The following is a 22,041-nucleotide window of genomic DNA, read 5'->3' as shown; positions in this document are numbered from 1 at the left end:
TCAAACTTTTACACAAACTAATAAACAATATATACCTTTCTCTAGCACGCAGTGAATTGTTTTTAATATTCCTTAGCATTCTGCATCAATCTTTATTTTTTTTTATTTCGAAAAAAAATCTTTAAAATAGTTATTTCGTTCGAGACTCTGTCTAAATGTCTTCTCAGTGCTTTCTTCTCCCTTAATTCCCTGCCTCTTCCTCAATCATTTAAATCAGTACATATGAACTTGAATAAAGAAAGATAATATAATTTATTCTACTCATACTTTCTAGCTTCAATACATATGAACTTGAATAAGAAATAATAAAATACAATGATAATTGTTTTGGTAGAAAATAATTTCTCTAGTTTATATGGTGTAGTTTCTTGATGAATAATCTATTACAATATTATCGAATTGAATAATCAGATCCATCTCATTGATCTATTCAAATATTATTAAATTAAGGATATATCAAGAAACAGATATAATTTTTTTTTTGGGTCAATAAGTGTTTACACATTATAAGTTATTATAATATTATAATAATAAAAAGAAAAACTTACCTTTATTTGGCTGGTAAAGATCTTCACTATGAAAAAAAAAAAAGAAGATATTTTATACCATATAATTGTCACAAAGCAAATGCTATTTATTTCTAATCTCAATTCAAAATAAGCCACATAAAAGATGGGAGGAAAAAACAAATACCGTAGCGGTTGGTTATGATTCGAAATCTATTTCAAGTTTCAAACAATGTCGTGCTTAGTTTGAGACATTCCATGACCATTTCTCTGGCAAACCTTGCATAGGACTACATATAAAAATTCCTCTCTTCTTCTTTATAAACATATTAAATTGTCATAAATTTACACATTAAATATTTGGAATTATGGACATGAATAACATAGGAGCTATGGTTGTTAATTGTTATTAAGAGTAGAAGTTGTAGAGGTGTGAGTTATGGAGGTGAGATTTTTAAAAAAGATAATTAAAAAGTAAGAGGAAAAGTTCAAAAAAAAAAAAAAAAAAAAGAGAGAAAAAAAATAAATGTATCCTTGGCGATAGTGATGTGGCACATCATGTTGTTTATGCCTTATATATACAAGCGCGCGCGCACACACGCACTGTAGAAAATGTGTAACGTAGATTGAGAAATTATTCTAAGAGGTGACTTTTGATTTATTTTTTTATAGCACATAAATTTTTAAAAAAATAAGAGAATGTAAAAATATTGAGAAAAAAGAAAAAATATCATTTCTGACCAATAAATAGTGCCACATCATTTTGTGTATGCCCAACTTTATATATTAGTTTTCCTTTACTCTAATACAAACAATGTAATACTTGCAAGTTGCAACCAGTCAATTGATGAAAAGTATCCTTACTACCGTTATTGACATTATGATGGTATATTAATTCCCCTATTTTTTTTAACGCACACGTTCCTTCCCCATTGAAACCCATTACTTTCGGTTATCAATGAACAATATTGCTGATTTTCTTCACACATTGCATCTTTATTGATTTTGCAAAAGGTGTAATTAAGAGAATTAAGAGGTGTAATAAATTAAGAGAGTGGTTTTTTGGCTTTTTAATTAATTTTAATATGAGGAAAAATTCAAAAAAAGGAGAAAAATGATAAATAGCATTCTAGCCATAGAGAGGTGCCACATCACCTTGTCTATGCCTAGCTTTATATTATATATAGATATAGATTGAAAACCATTAAAAATAAAACAACTAGTATCTTCACAATTAGTCACAGTTTCATTTGTTATGTTACCAATCGTCAATTTGGACCACTTGCTACTTGGAAGGATTTGTTTTATAGAGAGCTAATTTTGTCAATAACATTTTCAAATCTTTTCGTCCTTCATCATCTTTTTTTATTTATTTATTGAATACGGATAGATCCATTACATACTTCATTCTTTTCAATAATTCTTTTATTGATCCATCTAATTGAGATCTTTTTATTTATCTAACATTTTGTATATTTGTATGCCAATGCAATATATCTATAATAATCAAAAAAAAATTTATACGATGCATATAATGATATAACACGACAAAGAACATAACACCTCCAAAAGTTAGAAAAATGCATTAAAATATTAGTGCTCATTATTTGGTCTACTAATTTTAGTTATTGTCTTACGTAAAAATAAGAGACATCTTAAGTCATTGATATTCTTATAAACCTTCTTTAAACTAATATACCGAAAAATATAAAAATAGAATTGATACCAAAGAAAATATTATGCAACTACATGTGTGACGATTTGAAAAAATCTACTTTTACATGCAATTGATCAATTAAAAAGCTAATATAGTGTTTTCTTAAATAACTATACTTTTAATATTATAATTGGTGTAAACACCTAATTTCAGATTCTCTATTTTTAGGACTTAAATATTTCTTCTAGGTCTACTTACATATTTAATTTTTCTTTTCATTTTAGTTACGGAAAAGGGCCAAATATACACCTGTACTATTGGAAAAGGGTTAAATATACCCTTCGTTATACTTTGGATCCAAAGATACCCCTACCGTTATACTATTAGTTCAAATATACCCTTCCTTCGTTATCCAAAGTGGACATCCAATCCTACGTGGCTCTAATATTTGATGAGGTGAAACCCACGTGGCATACCACCTCAGCATCCCTAACCCATATTACCCCTCCCCTCTATTTGTTCTTCCACCACTAGCATATACTTCCCCTCCACCACCATTGCCACAACTTTCCGACTCAAATAGGAATTTCACAACTTTCATTCAGTGTCCATGTCCACCAATTGAACAACAGCCAATTGACCAGAGTCGTATCTGAAAAAGAGATAAAAGAAAGGGAAATATACTCGTAAAATTGAAGAATTCCGGCTACTAAATAGGATATTATCTAATGCCTTCGCACATTTTTCCTTCATACAATCCATGACATTCCTCCCTACCCACTCTTTTGGCTATTGAAAAGGGTCAGAAAGTTATTAGTTGGATTATTCACTGTCAAATACCGAGGACTTATTATGTTATTTACTGTTAAACAACAGAAGAACATCATGAATACCATGTTGCAGAATTAATTTAGTAATAATACATAGGGGTATTTTATCGATCTAATTAGGAAGCATCACACTTGAAGCAAAAGCAATACACTATAAGCACACCCCAAATGTATGTGGACTGTCAAGTGTCAGCACCAACCGGGTCACACTATATACCATCAATGTATCCCGGCTATATATAGAGAGGTCATGGTGACGGTAATGTGTCAATGGTGGTGGAGGGGAAGGATATGCTAGTGGTGGAAAAACAAATAGAGGGGAAGGGTAAAATGGGTTAGAGGTGAAGAGGTGGCATGCCACGTGGCTTCCATCTCATCAAATGTTAGTGTCACCTAGGATTGGATGTCCACCTTGGACAACTTTAACGGAGAAAGGTTATATTTGAACCAATAGTATAACGGTAGGGTATATTTGGACCCAAAGTATAACGAAGGGTATATTTGGCCCTTTTCCAATAGTACAGGGGTATATTTGGCCCTTTTCTGTTTTAGTTATTGTGATTCAGAAAATTGAATAGCACAAGATGTTATAGTTTTTTTTATCAGTTCAAAACTAGGCCTATGGCAACAGATTGTTTCAAAATGGTTATATAATCGGTGTAATAGACCATCTATTACAACGGCTATAACCATTATTCAACTTTAGTAGTGGAAGGTGCGGTCAAGTTTGAGTTTTCTGGAAGGTGAATACTTTTTCAAAAGTTGGATTCTTGGAAAGATGAATACCTTTTTATATTCTTGGGTTTTTTGAGAGATTCTTGGGGAAGATGAATACTTTCGTAGAAATACATTGTAATGTAAAATAGTTGGTAAGACTATTTAAATGTAAACGGGTCTCTAAAAGATGTGAACGAATTGCTTTATAAGGCCGTATAAGTTAAGCTATTTTTATATACATATCAGCTTTACAATTTGACTAAGGGTTTGAGAGCTACTAAGACATTTTTACAATTAATAAGAAGTGTTGCTATAGGGTCACTTTTTTTGCAGTGGTTTCAATAACTGTGGTAATATATATCTTTGTGGTAAAAATATTCGTTCAGACGCTTTTGGTTTCCCTTCTTATTTTCCCTCTTCTAATGTCTCAAAAATACAACCTCCTTTTATGTAGTTTTTTCATTTTCTGTCTTCGCTTCTTTGTCGTTCCAAAAACATAACCTCTCCTTAGGGCTTCTCTGTGAAGCACTCAATAATGTGAAGACCGAACATATTAAAGGTCTGAAGAACCCACAAATTTTACGGTTGAATTTTTGAATCTGAAGAGCCCAAAAAATTCTCTCAACTTTAATGAACACAAAGAAGCGGAGAACGAAGAAACAAATTTCTGGCTTTAATCTTATAATATTCCAAAACTACCCTTGTGGCCTTAATTAACTTATAACACATACGTCCCTTCAAATTATATTTATGCAACATATCAATATGATCGATAATTCATGAAGAACCACAAAACTAATCTTTGTCATATTGAATAATATGTTCAAGTACTTGAAGAGTTTATATCGTTAACAATTAATATTTTTGTAATGACCAGGTCTATGGACTATGGTCAACTAGTCAAAGATGGACACTTAACAAACGAAAGGTCAAATAGTCAAATATGTACGAATCAATACTTAATGTCGAAAATAAGCCTGGTGCGACGTGGCGCGACTTGCATCACGCTAGGATAAAAGTTCATAGCGACTCTTGCATCACGCGCTAGGCCAAAATCTTCTGGTTAGAAAATATTTCCAATCACTTTTCATATTTTTATTTATTTTAATTGAAAATATTTTCCTTTTAATTAATTATTCAAAAATATATTTTAAGAAGTTTCAAAATTCAATTAAGTGACTATTAATTTAGAAGGTGCCTGTTGGTAAGAGTTAAGTCTGTTGATTCCAACATATTTCTAAAGGTATTATAAATATCGAATCTTCTCCAAAACGAATACAACAAGATTATTATCGTCTCTCTTCTATTTTTCTACAAAACACAATTCTGTCCTTGTGGGATGTTGAAGTTAATTGTTCGAACTTGAATTTCATCAACTTTGTAAATCCTAGAGGAATTCTGCCACATACTTACAAGAATTGATTGGGAGGTCTAGATTTCTTAAGGACAAAGATCACTCTATCAAAGTTGGACTATTTATTTCTGTTTCTGAAACATATTTTTCTAACAGATTAAAAATCACTTCTTAACATTTCAAAGAAGCAAGCTCAATAATATCCAACTAGCAAAAGAATAGTATCTCGAACACATCAGAAGTATGCCTGCACTTTGGTTATATATACGGAAGTGAGTGTAAAATTTAGCTAAATTTCAATCACGTGTGGCTTAATTTTCTTTGCCCATAAATAAAATTTATTTTTCGAATTTCAACCGTTCAACACACGATTCAACACTCAAATATATCCCAAATAAACTCAAATTGAAACATAAGTTTCATATATAATAAATAACAAACTCCAATCATCAATTTGTCAAAACACCAACAAATCAAACAAACCTGTTTTGCAATAATGGTGTTTTACCATCATTTTCAAGACCCATTTGATTAAACTCATTTTTTCAATTTGAAATTCAAAACCCACATTTTCAAAACATTATATTTCATTTATTATAAATTCAAAAAATACCGTTGTACAAAAACTAAAACAAAAGAAGAAAAACAATTATTTTTTAAAACTATCTAAAGAAGTGAATACATATGGCAATCATTTTTATGAAAAAAAAATGAAAAAAAAAAAAAAGAAGGAAAATAAACGAAGGAGCTTCAATTTCTTTTTCCCAAACAAAATGTCAAAATAAAGGAATAAGAAGTTTCAGTTTGTTGTCAAAGGTTCCATAGCACGAATTGTAGAGTCAATGGGGTCAACAAGTCCAAAACACACATGCCTCAAACTGGAAATTGGCAACAACAACAAGGAACTAATATTTGTGAAAGGCACATGGTTTTCTTCTCACTTTGACCTCTTCATCACTGATGGCCTTCAAGCTTGGACTTGCCATGGTATTTTTTCCCGACCCAAATTACGCTCTATGTCCATTTTTTTAAAATATTTACGCCACATAGCCCCATATTTTGAGTTTGTTCCCCATTTAGCCAGGGGGAATTTGTGTGCAAATTTTGGGCTTACCTCAAAAGTACATATTTTATGTATATATTTTCTAAAATTGATTTAATATTATCCGACGAAACCCATGCTATAAAAGGCTTAATGGCGTATTTGGTTAAAAGCTTAGTTATTTACTAAGAGGAACAATGATCAATTCTCACTTAATGCATTTTTTTCCTCCTTTCTTTAGTAGTGCAACCATATTCTAAGAATCCTAGATTCGCCTCTGTCATTTAGCTCATATTTGTGTATAAATACCTTTTATTTACTATTATACACTTTATACAAGGTTGATACATAATGTATAATGTTGTATATTGGGCAATGTGGCGTAATAATTTTCAATAGCTGTATATTCTTGAAAATTTCCAGACTTTTTATTGGGGTTATTCACTTTTTGCTATGTAATTTTTTTGGGCTTTGTGCAGCATCTGAGGAAGAGGTTGAAGAGAGAGCATCTCAGTGGGATCAACCCGTTTCGGAGTATATTGATTTGGGTGAGAAGTATTTAGGATTTCAACAGCCTGGTTCTGTTTATGGCTTTGATGATGCTGGTACTGGCCATAAAAGGGTTAGCTTTTCTTTAAACCATTCAATTTATTTGATTGTTTCCTATAGTGGTAATCTATGCGTTGAGTAATTTGTTGAAAGAACAGGAAGGCACCCTAAAGATGAGATTTTTGGTTAATCATATGACTTGATGATGAAACCTCATGTTGCAGTACAATTTTAAGAGGCATGACTAACTCTTATAGTTTGAGTGTTTTAAATATTTTTGTCATTTCTATGTTAATTTTTGAGCATATAAAAGGAATAGTTGATTCAGACTGTGTTTTTGATTCATGAGTTGCTCAATTTGATTTGAGACTTTGCAGTAGCCTTATAAGATAAGTTAATTCCTTGGATTGTTCAGTTTGTGCGAATTAAATACCAATCATAAGACCTTCATACTACTCAAACGCAAATAGGGATGACAATAGGGCAGTGTGGGTTTGAGCCTCCACGAAATAATCGTTTTTACAATTCTTAGAAGGGCGGGGAGGTTGTGGGGTGCACATTTTATATAGAAAATCTATTGCGATTGACTCTAAATCTACATAGATAAGTTGGACTTTTCCTATTCTGGATAGATCTAATCCATCAGAGTTGAAAGTCAAACCCAGTTCATTTGTGTTCGTAACAAGGCAAAAGAGTTGGATGACTTTTTTTTTTAACTAAATTGTCCAAACTGCACTATTAAATGACTTTTTTAAGTTTTCCCTTTCTTTATAGAGATGTATTCCCTTTCCCTTTCTTTATAGAGATGTATTCCCTATGACATTTTAATATAGCATTTCTTTCTATGAATCTTTTTTGTTACTTCGATAAATAGTGCTCCTCATTTGAGTTTTCTTTTGTCCAAATAGAGTGAAATGAAGATATAAGGTTCATACAATTGATTTTAACCCATTTGCGATTATTCTGCAGTCATTGAGTGACTGATAAGTTGATAATATTTAACTATCCAATTGCTATTGAAATAAGAGAGTGTTTATATTAAGAGGTTTTAACTTAAATACAGTGATAGTGTAGAATTTTTATCAGTGTAGGTGATTATCATTGCAGGTTAGTTACTAATTAATGTTTGTCATAGAAATTTACTTAAATACTCAATAAGTGACCTGATTATGTAAATATTTTTTACAATACCTAAAAACTTAAACTCTACATTAAAGTGTAGACTTACAACCCTGTTGGATTTGGAAAACCTAGTTATAGATTGGATAACCTTCATTCTGCATCTGACTAATTTGATTATGCATTGGGAAGCTTTTATAACTATACAATTTCTTTAGAAATATTACAATCTATTAGCAACATTATTAAGATAACAAACAATAGGAATAAACTATTTGCATTTGTAGCAGAAAGCAATCTGAAAACCAACGACAATTAAACATCAATCCCACTAAAATAGGGATAACAATTACTCATCCACAAATCCTCCCGTTCTTTCCAGTAGCTTTTGCTTATTTTTGGGGTATTCATAAAAATGGACAAAAATAAATGGAAATATACCCGAGGATAACTTCTATAAAAAAGATAATAAATAGGACATTGGTAAAAAGAGGGAATTTATTTTTTTATATAAGTTATCCTCTTGGTATGTTTCCATTTATTTGTGCCCATGAATATTTAGAGTGCAAGTTCAGTGATGTAACACATGAGGTTGGCGTGGAAGTGAGGCTTGATATATAGGCCATCCCCAAGAGAGGATGTTTCAAATATCTTGGGTCTTTAATCCAAGAAAATGGGGAGATTAACGATGGTGTCACACATCGTATTGGTGGGGGTGGGCGAAATGGAGGCTTGCCTCCGGGGTCTTGTATGATAAGAGTGTACCACAGAAACTTAAAGGTAAGTTCTTAGGAGTTGTGGTTAGACCAACTATGTTGTATGAGGCATAATGTTAGCCAGTTAAGAATTCTCATGTTCAGAAGATGAGGGTTGCGGAAATGAGGATGTTGAAGTGGATGTGTAGGCATACTAGGAGAGATAAGATTAGGAATGATAATCGAGAGAAGGTGGGAGTGGCCTCATGGTGGACAAGATGAGGGAAGCGAGACTGAGATGGTTTAGGCATATGAAGAGGAGATATGCAGATGCCCCAGTTGGGAGGTGTGAGAAGTTGGCTATGGTGAGCTTAAGGAGAGGTAAAGGTAGGCTGAAGAAGCATTAGGGAGAGGTGATTAGATAGCACATGACGCATCTTCAGCTTACCGAGGATATGACCTTACATAAGAGGATCTGGAGGTCGCAGATTAGGGTAAAAGGTTAGTAGGTAGTTGAGTGTCGTCTCGCGTATTAGCACTATTGTCGTAGTTTCTGGTCCTTTAGTATCTCTTACTACTTGTTGTTTATTGTGCTTCGATTATCGTATTATTTTGTTGTTACTGTTCCTTTTCTCTGAGTGCTATATAATGCTTTCCTTATTATTTGTTACGTCTTTGTTACTTTTGTATTCTCCTTTTCAATTTGCTTTGATATGTGTTACTTGAGCCTAGGGCCTTTCGGAAATAACTTCTCTACCTCCACGAGGCAGGGGTAGGGTTTGCGTACACCCTACCCTCCCCAAACCCCACTTGTGGGATTATATTGGGTATGTTTGTTGTTGTTGTTGTTGTTGTTGTTTTAGGAATACCCCATTAATAAGCAAAAGATATTAGAAAGAACAAGAGGATTTATGGATGATTAATCGTTATCCCTATTTTAATGGGTTTGATGTTTAATTGCTGTCGGTTTTCAATTGCTTTCCGCTATAAATGCAAATAATTTATTGCTATTGTTTGTCATCTTGATAATGTTGCTAATAAATTGTAATATTTCTTAAAAACTTGTCTAGTTATAAAAGTTTCCCATAGATTGTGCATTACAACAACAACATACCAGTATAGTCGCACAAGTGGGGTCTGGGGAGGATAGATTTACGCATACCTTACCCCTACCTTGAGAGGATAATCAAAAATATATACATGGAACAAATATATACATTGTATTGTATATAGTGATGGTATTTAATAGTATATAGATTATAATGGTATTCTAGAATATAGAACAGAGAATAAGAAGATGAATTATGAAAAAAATTAAGATATGATAGAATAATCGATAAAGAGAGGAAATTCTTTGGAAGATTACTGTATGTTTCTCTATGGAAGAGAGAGAAGGGACTAAAGATTTTAATGTAAACCGAATAATTAATGATAAGGATCCCAACTGATTGCTTATTTAGTGGTGCAGTACTGTTTTGAATGGTAGTACTTTTATATGTAGGTTTTTTAAAACTGCTATATATGATATAAAAACTGCTATATCTGTAGTATTTCAAAAAATATGCTATTATTGTATATAACTCTTAATAATTGCCCTATAGGGTAAAGATTTCATGCATTGAAGGTTGCAGACTAATCCTTTTGATTCTTTAAACGGGGCGGTTGTAGGGTGGGTTTATGTGGGGTGCGTTGAGTCTTTGCGGGTTAGGTTGAACCCACCCCACGACCGCCCTACACCACACCGTTGTCCTCTCTAAATGCAGTAGCACAAGAGGGTGCACTTAGCTCGGAGCCTTGGCTGAGAATGTGATTTTAAGCATATGCACTAATTGTTTAGATTGCTCTTCTTGCTTCTTAAAGTCTGTTGTTTTTCTCCACAGCTTTATAGTCAAATTTAGCCATCTTTGCTTTTAATTGCTTAATGAGTGTCCTAAAGAGCAAAAAGTTTGTCTAAGGTAAAGTCGATGTAATAGATATCTTTTTTGTATTATTGGAAGTTTGAAAAGCTATGATGTGCTTTCCATGTATCCCATTATTTTCCTTTGATCTTTGTAGCTCTCATGGACATTTGAGAAAGAAGGCACAAAGCTGGAATGGCGGTGGAAATGCCAACCATCTCCTAATAGCAAAAAAACTACAGTTGATATCCTGGACTTCCTCATGGATTCAAATATTAGATTGAGTGTAAGAATCTTGATTCTTGATTGCTGTGCTGTCTGTTATTTAAAGTCACAATTTATTCCATGCACCTTTTCAATTTGCTTAAATTTTTATCAATCTGTTGTCTTAAAATCTACTAGCTGATAATCAGATGAACTTAAGTGGTTAGCAATGTTGGTGGAGGATGTAATACTTCAGTATCTGTGCCTATAGTTCCCTTTCATACTCTATATGGATTTAGGTGGTCAGGCGATAGTTGGTTGCACCGTTGATTCAATGATTGCTTTCTTGGTTTCCTAAGATCTGTCTCTCAGTTGAGCTTGTGCCCATTTTTATCTTTGAGCATGAAAGTGGAATTATCTTGATCTGCAGCTTCTGGATGATAGATCACCAACAATGTGACATGAATATACTTCGAATTTTGTTATTGCCATTCTAAGTGGACACTATGTTGCAATGATTTTCCATCTCAGTATGTCTAGACATTTTAAAAAATTGTGAATCTGTCCCATACAAGACTTCTTTCAGGAGAGCCCTAAGTTCATCCTCATTTGTATATAAAGAGAATACTTTGAAGACTTTCCCGTAGTGAGTGGTGTTAGCCCTCCTCTCGCTGATTGATTTCTCCTTATTTTTCTTCCCAGTGCAAGGAGAAAGTAGTATCTACAGAGTGAATACTCGAGTTACTACAATTGCTTCCTGCCTTTTTTACGTTGCATATTTAACATGGTAAATTGAATGTCTTCTCTCATCTTGATTTTCTGATATCTCTTGCTTTAGAAAATCTTGTCACTTCTTCTTTCTTTCCAACTAAACAGCAATCTATATGGTTCTGCAGTTAGGTATGCTTTCACAGTTTTCTGTTTATCTGTTTTTTTCATGGGAAGAGCTATGTACATGGTTCTGCAGTGTGAAAAGTCGCACGAACTTATTTGATTCAAATTCTCACGAGTTTATTCGTTTTGAATTCTCACGAGTTTATTCGATATAAATAGGATGAAGTTGTCAGTAAAACTCAGTCATTTGAGAGGCTGACAGTGGAGGCAGAAAAATGTTTGACACAAAGCGAGAAACTCAGCAAAGAGAAAGAAGAATTTGAATCTGCAATATACGCAAAGGTGCTGTTTTCAGATGAAGCACTAAGCTATGTTTATTATTTCACGTGTTTCTTTCGATTTATTATGATTTTGCTCTTTCTTTTAACCTTTTATGTAATCCAAGTTCTTTCTGGACACCCCAAAAAGTTCCTCCATGATTGGTCATGACTCTGTTCCTTTTACTTCCAGTTTCTTGGAGTCCTGAATTCAAAGAAGAAAAAACTCAGAGAACTTCGCGATAAGCTCTCGAAACAAGGAACCGCTGTTGAAGAACCAGTAGACGAGGACACAGAATCTACAGACAGAACTGAGAGCTTTGATGAGGAAAAAAGTGGGGAAGAAGTAGAGAAGGAAGATGTTGGCACTTCATCGGAAAAGGATGATGTTGGCACTTCAAAAGATGTTCCAGCCAGAAGGGGTCGGGGTCGCGGTCGAAAGAGAAAGTAAATATCTTAGAAACACCATTACAACATTTTAATCATATCCTTGTTTTTGGCCTCTCTTTCTAACTGCTTTAGATTTTACTTTCCTTTTCATGGAGAATGAGGATGTATATGCACTATTAAACTTGTGAATATGTCAAACATTTGCCTCCCTGTTTTCCAAGGTATTGGTACTAAATTCTGCATATAGTTCAAGTCGAGAGCATTATTAGGCAAATTTATCTGCAATTTGGAGAATATCTGAGCAATTAGAACCTACGAGATAGATACTGAATGATGTACGTCATGAGCAAAGTGATCCTGCAAGTTTGGAAATGTTAATGTCATTCTCAGTTCGGTTTATCTAAGATGTGACACCTTTATGCATTTATTGGAGGTGAACCACTTTTAAGGCTGCTGTTTAAGACATATCGGGCGTTTGTAATTTATTTAAGAAGAAGCCACAACTTAAGAAAACATCAGAGAGTCGCTTCTTCTTTTCCGATGACTTGAAATTTGCAACTGCGACTATTGAACTTTAGAACACAAGACTGGAGTTAGGACTGTTCGATAGTAATGTCCTGAAGTTGGAACTCTACAATGTTGTCCTGAAGTTAGGACTCAGAAAAAGCGAATTCTTCTCTAAACAGTTGTGGCTATATTTTAAATACTTTGCAAATGCTGGAAATCTTTTAAACAACGGTCTTAAGAATGTTTGACCCTTACCTACAAGCTTACTGATGCCGTAGGATTCGAAAATTGAGATGTAGTTGTACAATGAAATGCTAATATTTGAAACTAATAATGTTGTTTAACAATTTTAGGGTGAGTTATTTTTCACCTCTAACTTGGGCTAAAAACATAAACTATTCCTCCAACTTTATATAGGCATTCTTCCCCTCTTATTTTTCTTCGAATTGTCAAGTGTCTATTTTACAGATTATCACTCTTCTCATTGCTGACACTTTTGTTGTGTTTTTCCAATATTTCTTTGTGCAATCGTTCTTTGAAGTTAGAATAACGAGTATTTAGAGGGTCATTTCATGTTAGGGCCCAACGGTTGTTAAAAGATTTTACTAGATTTTGCCTGGCTTGTCAAGTTAGTGCACAATATATGTTCTTTTACGGCTTGCCTTTTTGGGCTGGGAAAGGGTCAAAATTACCCCTCTACTTTGAAAAAAAGGTTAAAAATATCATTTCTTACGGATTTGGGTCAAAAATACCCCTTTCGTCATTAAAGTTTTCAATATATCCATATCTTAACGGAAATCCCCAAATTTCCCAAAACAACCCGATTTCATTTTTTAAATCCGCTCCATTTAAACCCGACTCAATTAAATAAAAAAACTCATACGATCATAGAGCCAACTATTTGATTTTTCATTCTAATTGGCTTGACATGAATCAAAAAACGGGAACCACAATATAAATATCTCGAATTATTTATTGATTTGATACACGAAGTTGTAATTATGGCTTATTTTCTAGTATGAATTTAGCGATCCAAGTATATTCTAGACAGGTTTAAAAAATAAAATCGGGTATTTTGGAAAATTTGGGAATTTCTGTTAAGACGGGGGTTTATTTCAAAACTTTAATGAAGGGAGAGATATTTTTTAACCAAATTCGTAACGGAGAATATTTTTAACCCTTTTCCCAAATCGAAGGACATTTTTGACCCTTTTCCCTTTTGGGTTTGTAATAATTAAGTCTGGTATAGTTTCTTTTCATTTGATGTAATTCTGTATATAATTCTTTTCTTCATTTCGCATGCCTTAACCAAATAATTTAAAAATTAATTAAGAGTAAATAGGTAAACCATATTCAACGAGGCTTCGAAACTATCTAACACCTTCTTCTTGATCAGATGAACTTCATAATTCAGAACTTTAGGTTAGCTCACTAGTAAGAGTCAGTTAAGGTTCAAAAGGGTTTCCTCAAAATTGATTGGATGATTTCAAAAGTTAAAAGACAGAATACCTAAAAATACTTCTAAATTTGGAGGATTTTATTTGGGTCCCTTTAAATAATATGCGGTCCTAATGACTCCTGAAACTTCTTAGTAGTGGCTCCTACATGCCTCATTCGAAGTGATTTAAAATGACGTTTGGCAAGAGGGAAATCGCAATATTAATTTGACTCTATTTCATTATATTTCATCCATTTTACGCTTGATTTTACTAATATAATATCAAGTAAAGGGGCATGTATCTTTTTTTCCTTTTTGTAAAGAAAGAGGGCTAGTTCACGATCCACTACTAATAATCGAAAGGGTTCACAGTGAGCTCAGTCTATGCTCTATAGTGAGAAAGAGAACATTTCCGTCAGAGGGGTTTGTTGTCACGGGAAAAGTATTCACTATCGCCATACAAGCGTGGATACCTTCTTTTAAGAGAAAACTTTTCGTGTAGAAATTCTCAAATTCAAGATCTTCCACTAGGCAAATTTCCTAGGAAAAAAATTAAAGTCATAGACATGTTTCTCTACCCCCACAAAGATAGGAGTGAGGTCTGCATACATCATACCCTTCCAAACCTCACTTGTAGAATTACACCGGGTATGTTATTGTTGTTGTTGAAGTCATAGACATGTTTCTGTACGCCACAAGGATAGGGGTGAGGTCTGCATATATCATACCCTTCCAGACCTCACTTGTGGAATTACACCGGGTGTTATTGTTGTTGTAGAAGCCATAGACATGTTTCTGTACGCCACAAAGATAGGGGTGAGGTCTGCATACAACGTACCCTTCCAGACCTTACTTGTGGAATTACACCGGGTATGTTATTATTGTTGTTGAAGTCATAGACATGTTTCTCCACCCCACAAAGATAGGGGTGAGATCTGCATACATCATACCCTTCCAGACCTCACTTGTGAAATTACACCAGGTATATTATTATTGTTGTTGAAGTCATAGACATGTAGGTTCGGGAGCTAGACCGACTGCTCCAAGAGCACTAGAAATAATGTTATGTGGTGTTTCCACTGTAAAAATCCTTTTTGAATTTACCATTTTGACACGTTCAATTTGAAATCCCATTTTCACTTCCCACTTTTACTGTTTTGTGAAAAAAAGGAAGGGACGTGTATAATTTACTTTTTATATCAGCATAAGGTCCCCTGAGGTGAAATTGTTAAATTAAGTCAAACCCATAAATAATTACACTATTAATTGGCTAAGAATCCAATTTTCAGGAAAGATACGTTGCTGGGTACATCTAAAAACTGTGAAAAATAACATGGGACGACAACATTTTGCTGATATGAAACATAAGATCCAAGAAACCTTATTATATTCAAAACAAAATATAGCCGTTACACACAAGATCCTCCAACGGCTATCTTTCTAGCTCCTTAATTTCCCCTCCTTCAATCTTCCTCTTTATATCCTATAGATTGTCCATTCCCATTTTCAATCACTGCAAATTCTCTCTCTTCTTTCCAAATTCCCTTCATTCCTATATCCTTTTCTTGCTTTTTGTTGTTGTTGCAAATCTTTCAAAAACATTCAAGATGAATGATCTGATGACTAAATCTTTCACAAGCTATGTTGATCTAAAGAAAGCAGCCATGAAAGATGTCGAAGCTGGACCCGATTTAGAAATGGGGATAACCAAAATGGATCAAAACCTCACTGCTTTCCTAGAAGAAGCTGAAAAGGTGAAACTAGAAATGAACTCAATCAAAGACATTCTTCGTCGTTTACAAGACACAAACGAAGAAAGCAAGTCCTTACACAAACCTGAAGCTCTAAAATCAATGCGAAATCGCATAAACTCAGATATTCTAGCTGTGTTGAAGAAGGCAAGGGCTATTAGGTCTCAGTTAGAAGAAATGGACAGGTCTAATGCTACAAACCGGCGTCTTTCTGGTTGTAAAGAAGGGACGCCAGTTGATAGGACTAGGTCAGCTGTTACTAATGGGCTTAGGAAAAAGCTTAAGGAATTAATGATGGATTTTCAGGGATTAAGGCAAAGGATGATGACTGAGTATAAAGAGACTGTTGGGAGACGGTATTTTACTGTTACTGGTGAACAACCTGATGAAGAAGTTATTGACAAGATTATTTCTAGTGGTAATGGTCAAGGTGGTGAAGAATTTATGTCTAAAGCTATTCAGGTATGCCTAAACAAACCCAAACATTGTGTCTTTTTTGCCCCATTTTTTGTTTCTGTATAAATGTTTGCATGGTGGGATACATTTGAAGTATTTTATTTCAAGATTGAAGGGATTACCAAATTTAGGTCGTTGTACAGATCTGTTGACTTATGTCATAGAAACCAAATTATTGAATTTTGAGTGTGTCCAAAATCCAATTAATTATTAAGAATTTATGGTTGAGCGCCAAATTATTGAATTTTTGAGGTGTTCTACTACTTCAAATCAATGGTGAGGATTTATATAGCAACCCAGAATTATTGAGTTTTGGAGTGTTCAAAATCGTTAGTGAGGATTCATGTAGTTTACCCCTCAAATTATTGAACTTTGAACTGTTCCTAGTCCAAATTGAAAGCCAGGATTCTTATGGGGCTTAATTTGAAGTATTTTATTTCAAGATTTATGGGGTTACCAAATTTAGGACAGTTTACAGTTTTGTTGAATTCTGGATGTTACTAGTCTAAATCGATAGACAGGATATTATTGAGTTTTGACGTGTTCCAAATCGATAGTGAAGATTCATAAATTATTGCTGAACTCTGAATTTGTTAGTAGTCCAATTTGATAGTCAGGATTCTTATAGCCTGCCGAATTAAATTGGAATTGGAGCATAGTTGTTACTACATTATATATTGACTAACAAATTTTGTTGGTGGGGGTGCAGGAGCATGGGAGGGGGAAGGTGTTGGAAACAGTGGTAGAGATACAGGACCGTCACGATGCAGCGAAGGAGATAGAAAGAAGCTTGCTTGAGCTGCACCAGATATTCTTGGATATGGCAGTCATGGTTGAGGCACAAGGTGAGAAAATGGATGACATTGAGCACCATGTTGTAAATGCTGCCCATTATGTTAATGATGGAGCCAAGAACCTCAAGACTGCAAAAAAATACCAGAAGAGCAGCAGGAAATGCATGATCATTGCTATCATACTTCTCCTGATTCTCATCCTGGTAGTCGTCATTCCCATTGCCACCAGCTTCGGTCATTCTTGAAGGCCCCACCAGCTTCGGTCATTCTTTATATTCTTTTTAGCAGTTACTTTGATCACTCTCTTGAGAATCTGTATGGTTTCGTAGAAGGTTGTTATCCTGTATGTCACTAGTCCTTGTGATAGGACTTAAAGTGGCATGAACCTTAATAGATTTGTTGTTTTGAAAACACATCTTCTCTTTTCTGAATTTACAATGCTGAATTAGGATAGCAACTATATTTGTTACAGGAGGGACAAACTTGAGACAGTGTGTCCAAATAAAATGCAAACCAGGAAGCTGATTGTTCTTAGTCTAGGACGTCGTGAGAAGGGTCTAATGCTGGACAATTTCTATTGCCTTAAAATGTAAATAAATGCATATCGCAAAAAGGCCAGAGTAGTGTTTGGGGATTTTTCTGTGGGGGGGATGTGTGCCTATGCTATGATATTGAGGGAGAGCGCTTAATTGTTCTGTTAAGCCAGATTGACATAAAAACTACTCCAAAACTTATGGTTTTTGGTAGCACAATGTGACAGAGTGGTAAAACTGGTGAGGTTCTTTGCCATGCCATTTGATTATGCAGTTCTGATGTTGATTGGTCTATATATATAGTCTTTACCATGTGCCCTTTGATTTGCAAACTGGTCCGTCCATTCACATCTTTTTCCACCAAGAACGTTTTCTAAAACTCTTGTGCCCCGAATATAGTTGCTTTGTCTGCATTGCTAGCACAATATACAAACTTTCAAAAGGACAACTTGTTAATTTCCCATTGTCATCATATGTGCTAATACTTATTGAATTAGCATGATAAAATTCACCTCTTTGGGGACATGACTAGTTCTAGCTTAGAGAGAGATAACCTGGAAACCGAGCTGCTGTGTGCACTTCTAGCTTGGCATGCAAAATTTTAACCATAGCGGGTATATATATATGCAGGTAATAGTCAGACTTAGATTTCAGTTAAATAAATATTCATCGCTTAATTAATACAATATGAAAATATACTGCAACGTTGAAACTTAAAAATAGATGAGTCAGAAACTATCCTTATTTTTCTTCATTATTTGCTTATATTTTGCTGGACTCATCTCCAGAATTGGTCTTTTTGACTCAATATTTCGATTCTATTAAAGGTTGTCAAAGTTGCTGAAGAAGAGAAAATAAAGGATACATGTCATTACTATAAAATGTTCTTCCCTCCCCTCCTTTTCTTTTTTATCTTTGTGACTTTTCAGAAAAATCAAAAAAATGAAGATCCGGCTGGGGAAAAAGGAAGAGTGCAGGAACTCTTTAAGTGAAAACTATGTGTGTTATTCAAACTCCTATATTGTGGCACTTTGATTCCTAACAAAACCGAGTTGTCATGTGATTTTTTTTATTTTTTTTTTAAGCCTTACAAATTCACCAAATCCGCTCCTCTTTCGTCCCTTACCATTAGAACTCTCCTAGACAAAAGAGGATAAAAATGTTTTTTATTTGGGAGAACAAATGATCCAAGAACTTTTAGGTTTTTTTAATCATCGATGTTATCAGTTTAAGTTATCCTCAATAATTAAAAAATGGGCCATTTGCAGGATTGCCCTTCGCTCGGGGGTGGTCTTTAATTTTTATCCTTCAAATTGATGGTCTTTAACTTTTGCCCTTAAGGTCCAAATTCTGAGCAGAATTTGCAAAATTTTGCCTTAAGATAGAAGTTTGCCTTGCAATTTTTTTCTTTTTTCCTTTTTACTGAGCTAGGGTTCAAACCCATAATTTCAGAGTATTAGGCGAAAGGAAAAACTTAAAGACCACCGATTTGAAGGACAAAAATTAAAGACCACCCCAAATGAAGGACAATCCGCGCAAAAAAAAATGTTAAAAAATTAGGCTAGAAAGGCCCATTGACAACTAGAATTTTCCAAGTTATTGGATAATTCAAACCAAGATGAGCCAGATTGAATGAGAAATTTTTTTGGTCATAGTAGCTGTTTCGGAGAGTTCTCGCAGATTTGTTGTCACCAACTCAATTACAGGTGATCCTTCTAAAATTATCACAGTTTTGTACTTAATTACTTCTTGTGGTTTAAAACCATTTCAAAAAATAAGCATTTTTTAATATATGTTCTAAAAAACTTGTGGTGGAATAGTCTATAAGTAACAAACATTTTAGAATGAATTGCTAAGAAGAGTTATTGCATAGGGGGAATTATTGTGGAAGCCAACAAGATTACTGTCATACATATTTAGGGAGGCGAATCATCATACAGATTTTCTGGTGAGTGAAAACTACAAATACAAAAAAGATTTGATAATTTGAAAATATGCATCAAAGAAAATGAAGTTTCTTCTAAGTTAGGAAAGATTTTTTTATATAATCGAATTTACAAGGTAAAAAAGGAGAATCATAACGTAATCCCTTAATTTAAATGAAATTTGAATTCAAGAGCTTTAGTTTGAAACGTTGAACCTTAATATTATCGGTAAGGCTAACCTTCAATAACGAACACGACTGAAAAGTTCTCATCAACAAACACGTCTAAAAATTCCCATTATTAAATTAAATAAAAGGGAAAGATACAAATTTAAACATTGTGAAATGGTTTGAAATTGCTCTTTATTAAAAGTGCAGGTCAAATATAGTAATCCTTCCGTTTCAAATTATCTGTCGTAGTTACTAAAAACAGTCGAATTATTTATTGTTTTAGAAGTTCAAGGCACAATTGATTGTTTCTTTAATCATTTTACCTTAGTAGAATTTTATCATTAATGGAGATGACACATAAATAAAATAAACATTTAATGAAAAAGGATTATAACTTAGACATAAATAAGGATAAAGAAGTCAAATACCATCCTAATTAATATTTCTTAAGGGACGTGTAAAACAAAAAACGACAGATAATTTGAGACGGAGGGAGTACTTATGTCGTTACAAGATTGGTCCATATATGTCATTATTTTTTAACGGAAAAAGCTTTACAATACATGGACATTTTCTAGGGAAAATCACACAAATGCAAGTTTTTGAAAAGTATTTTAAAAGAAGAGAAAAGACATCATTTGACCCCGAACTACGAAAACTTAGTTTAGCAACTAAACTTAACTTGTATTTATTTACTTAACAACTTTCAAGTTAATTAAATACCCCCTTACGACAAAGATCTAAGTTTTGTTCACCACTCCTCAATTGGTCCACGTCATTAAATGTTTTTTTTAATTATTTTTATTTATTTAGTTTTTCTCTTTCTTCTTCATTCTTTCCCTATTTTATTATTTTATTAAAAATGGACCCCACCGCAGCCACCACACCACCACCGCCGCCGCCACCACCACGCCAACCCCCCCCCCCAACCAAACAACCAAACCCACCTTCTTCCGCCCCTCCACCCCCACCCCAAATTCGTTCCAACAATGGCTACCTTTCTTCTTCCATCAACAACAATGGAATTCCAAAAATCCGGAAAAATCAACAACCATGGAACTCCAAAAATCCAAAAAAATCAACAACCATGGAACTCCAAAAATCCAAAAAAAACAACAACCATGGAACTCCAAAACTATCAATAACATTCTTAATTACAGAAAAACAAGTAAAATAATCCGGTCTTTCACGCCAATTGATTTTTTTTTTTTCTCAACCTTTAATCTCATTTGCATTTTTTCTCTTTTGCTCATTTAATACCTGAAAGAGGCTATGTGTTTAATGGAGAAAAGACATCTGGGAAGAAGACAAACATGAAAGAGGGAGAAAAAATGACCAAGGAAAATGGAAAAAGAATAAGAAGAAATATTGCAATCTGGGGAAAAGACATCTGGGAGAAGACAAACATGAAAGAGGAGAAAAACAACCAAGGAAAATGGAAAGAATAAGAAGAAATATTGCAATTTGGGGAAAAGGCATCTGGGAAAAAGAAGAAGAAAGAAGGAGACAGAGGCGGGAAAAGGAGACAGGGGGTGGGGGTGGGGTTGGAAGAAGGAGAAAGGGAAAGAATAAGAAAGAAAAGGAAAAAAGTTAATTTAAAATGGAAAATAAAATATTAAAAAAATCTTAATATATCATCCAATTAGAAGATGACATATTGTTAGGGCAGTGTTATTTTTTTTTTTTTCCACGCTATTTTTTTAAGAGATTGGATTTTTCTTTGCCACGCCACCCGCTAAGCGGGGTATTTAATTAAGCTTGAAAGTTGTTAAGGGGGGTAAATAAATACGAATTTATTCTTTTTATTCGAAATGATGTCTTTTCTCTTAAAAGAATTACAACTACTTTTAAAAATTACACAAATACAATTTACTTCAATTTATTTACATATATAGTTTACAACTTTTTAGAATCTGCAGTATCTTTATACCACATATTTTTAGGAGTTTTTTTTCTCACTACCATTAATGCATATCCTTTTTTTACTTTGTCTTTCTTTTACAATTATTCTCCCCCAAAATATATGGAGAGGACATGAGAGACAATCAATGCAACTTTTCAAATAAAACAAAATTAGATGAATATTGTTATTTAATAGACCTTATTGTTTTGAAAAGATTCTTTTTTATTTCTTCCTCTTTATTTTTATTCTTTTATTTTTCACTTGATGAATTATTTTTTATGACTAAAAGAAATTATTTGAAAATATTAATATTAAGAAAGGCTCTTGAACATATAGTAAATATTATTCGCACTTCAGCATAAAATCTAGTAACTTTTTTTTATTGTACATATATACAGTACACGTGTGTGTTTTATATATGTATCTTATATCATTAAAATAGTTGAAATACT

At 33.6% G+C, this 22,041-nt stretch overlaps 2 protein-coding genes across 2 annotated transcripts; both read left to right on the top strand.

Annotated features, from left to right (window-relative positions):
* Positions 1-5,894: 5,894 nt before the first annotated feature.
* On the top strand, positions 5,895-12,354 carry LOC132051783 (DNA repair protein XRCC4-like). The gene is made up of 5 exons (XM_059442990.1): positions 5,895-6,051; positions 6,586-6,728; positions 10,525-10,653; positions 11,625-11,747; positions 11,916-12,354. Exons 1-5 carry the CDS (start codon positions 5,907-5,909, stop codon positions 12,171-12,173), a joined length of 798 nt encoding a protein of 265 aa, XP_059298973.1. The 5' UTR covers positions 5,895-5,906; the 3' UTR covers positions 12,174-12,354.
* Positions 12,355-15,591: 3,237 nt separating this feature from the next.
* Positions 15,592-17,489, top strand: LOC132051782 (syntaxin-related protein KNOLLE). The gene is made up of 2 exons (XM_059442989.1): positions 15,592-16,270; positions 16,974-17,489. Exons 1-2 carry the CDS (start codon positions 15,665-15,667, stop codon positions 17,301-17,303), a joined length of 936 nt encoding a protein of 311 aa, XP_059298972.1. The 5' UTR covers positions 15,592-15,664; the 3' UTR covers positions 17,304-17,489.
* Positions 17,490-22,041: the final 4,552 nt, after the last annotated feature.

The sequence above is a fragment of the Lycium ferocissimum genome, chromosome 4 (assembly GCF_029784015.1).
Source record: "Lycium ferocissimum isolate CSIRO_LF1 chromosome 4, AGI_CSIRO_Lferr_CH_V1, whole genome shotgun sequence".
Lineage (NCBI taxonomy): Eukaryota > Viridiplantae > Streptophyta > Magnoliopsida > Solanales > Solanaceae > Lycium > Lycium ferocissimum.
The sequence above is the reverse complement of the archived record's forward strand: the minus strand, read 5'-3'. Positions and strand labels throughout refer to the sequence as shown.

Coding starts and splice junctions, on each gene's coding strand:
- LOC132051782 (XM_059442989.1), top strand. CDS start 15,665: ATGAATGATCTGATGACTAAATCTTTCACAAGCTATGTTGATCTAAAG. Junction 16,271..16,973: donor TTATGTCTAAAGCTATTCAG/GTATGCCTAAAC, acceptor GTGGGGGTGCAG/GAGCATGGGAGGGGGAAGGT.
- LOC132051783 (XM_059442990.1), top strand. CDS start 5,907: ATGGGGTCAACAAGTCCAAAACACACATGCCTCAAACTGGAAATTGGC. Junction 6,729..10,524: donor CTGGTACTGGCCATAAAAGG/GTTAGCTTTTCT, acceptor TGATCTTTGTAG/CTCTCATGGACATTTGAGAA. Junction 11,748..11,915: donor AATCTGCAATATACGCAAAG/GTGCTGTTTTCA, acceptor TTTTACTTCCAG/TTTCTTGGAGTCCTGAATTC.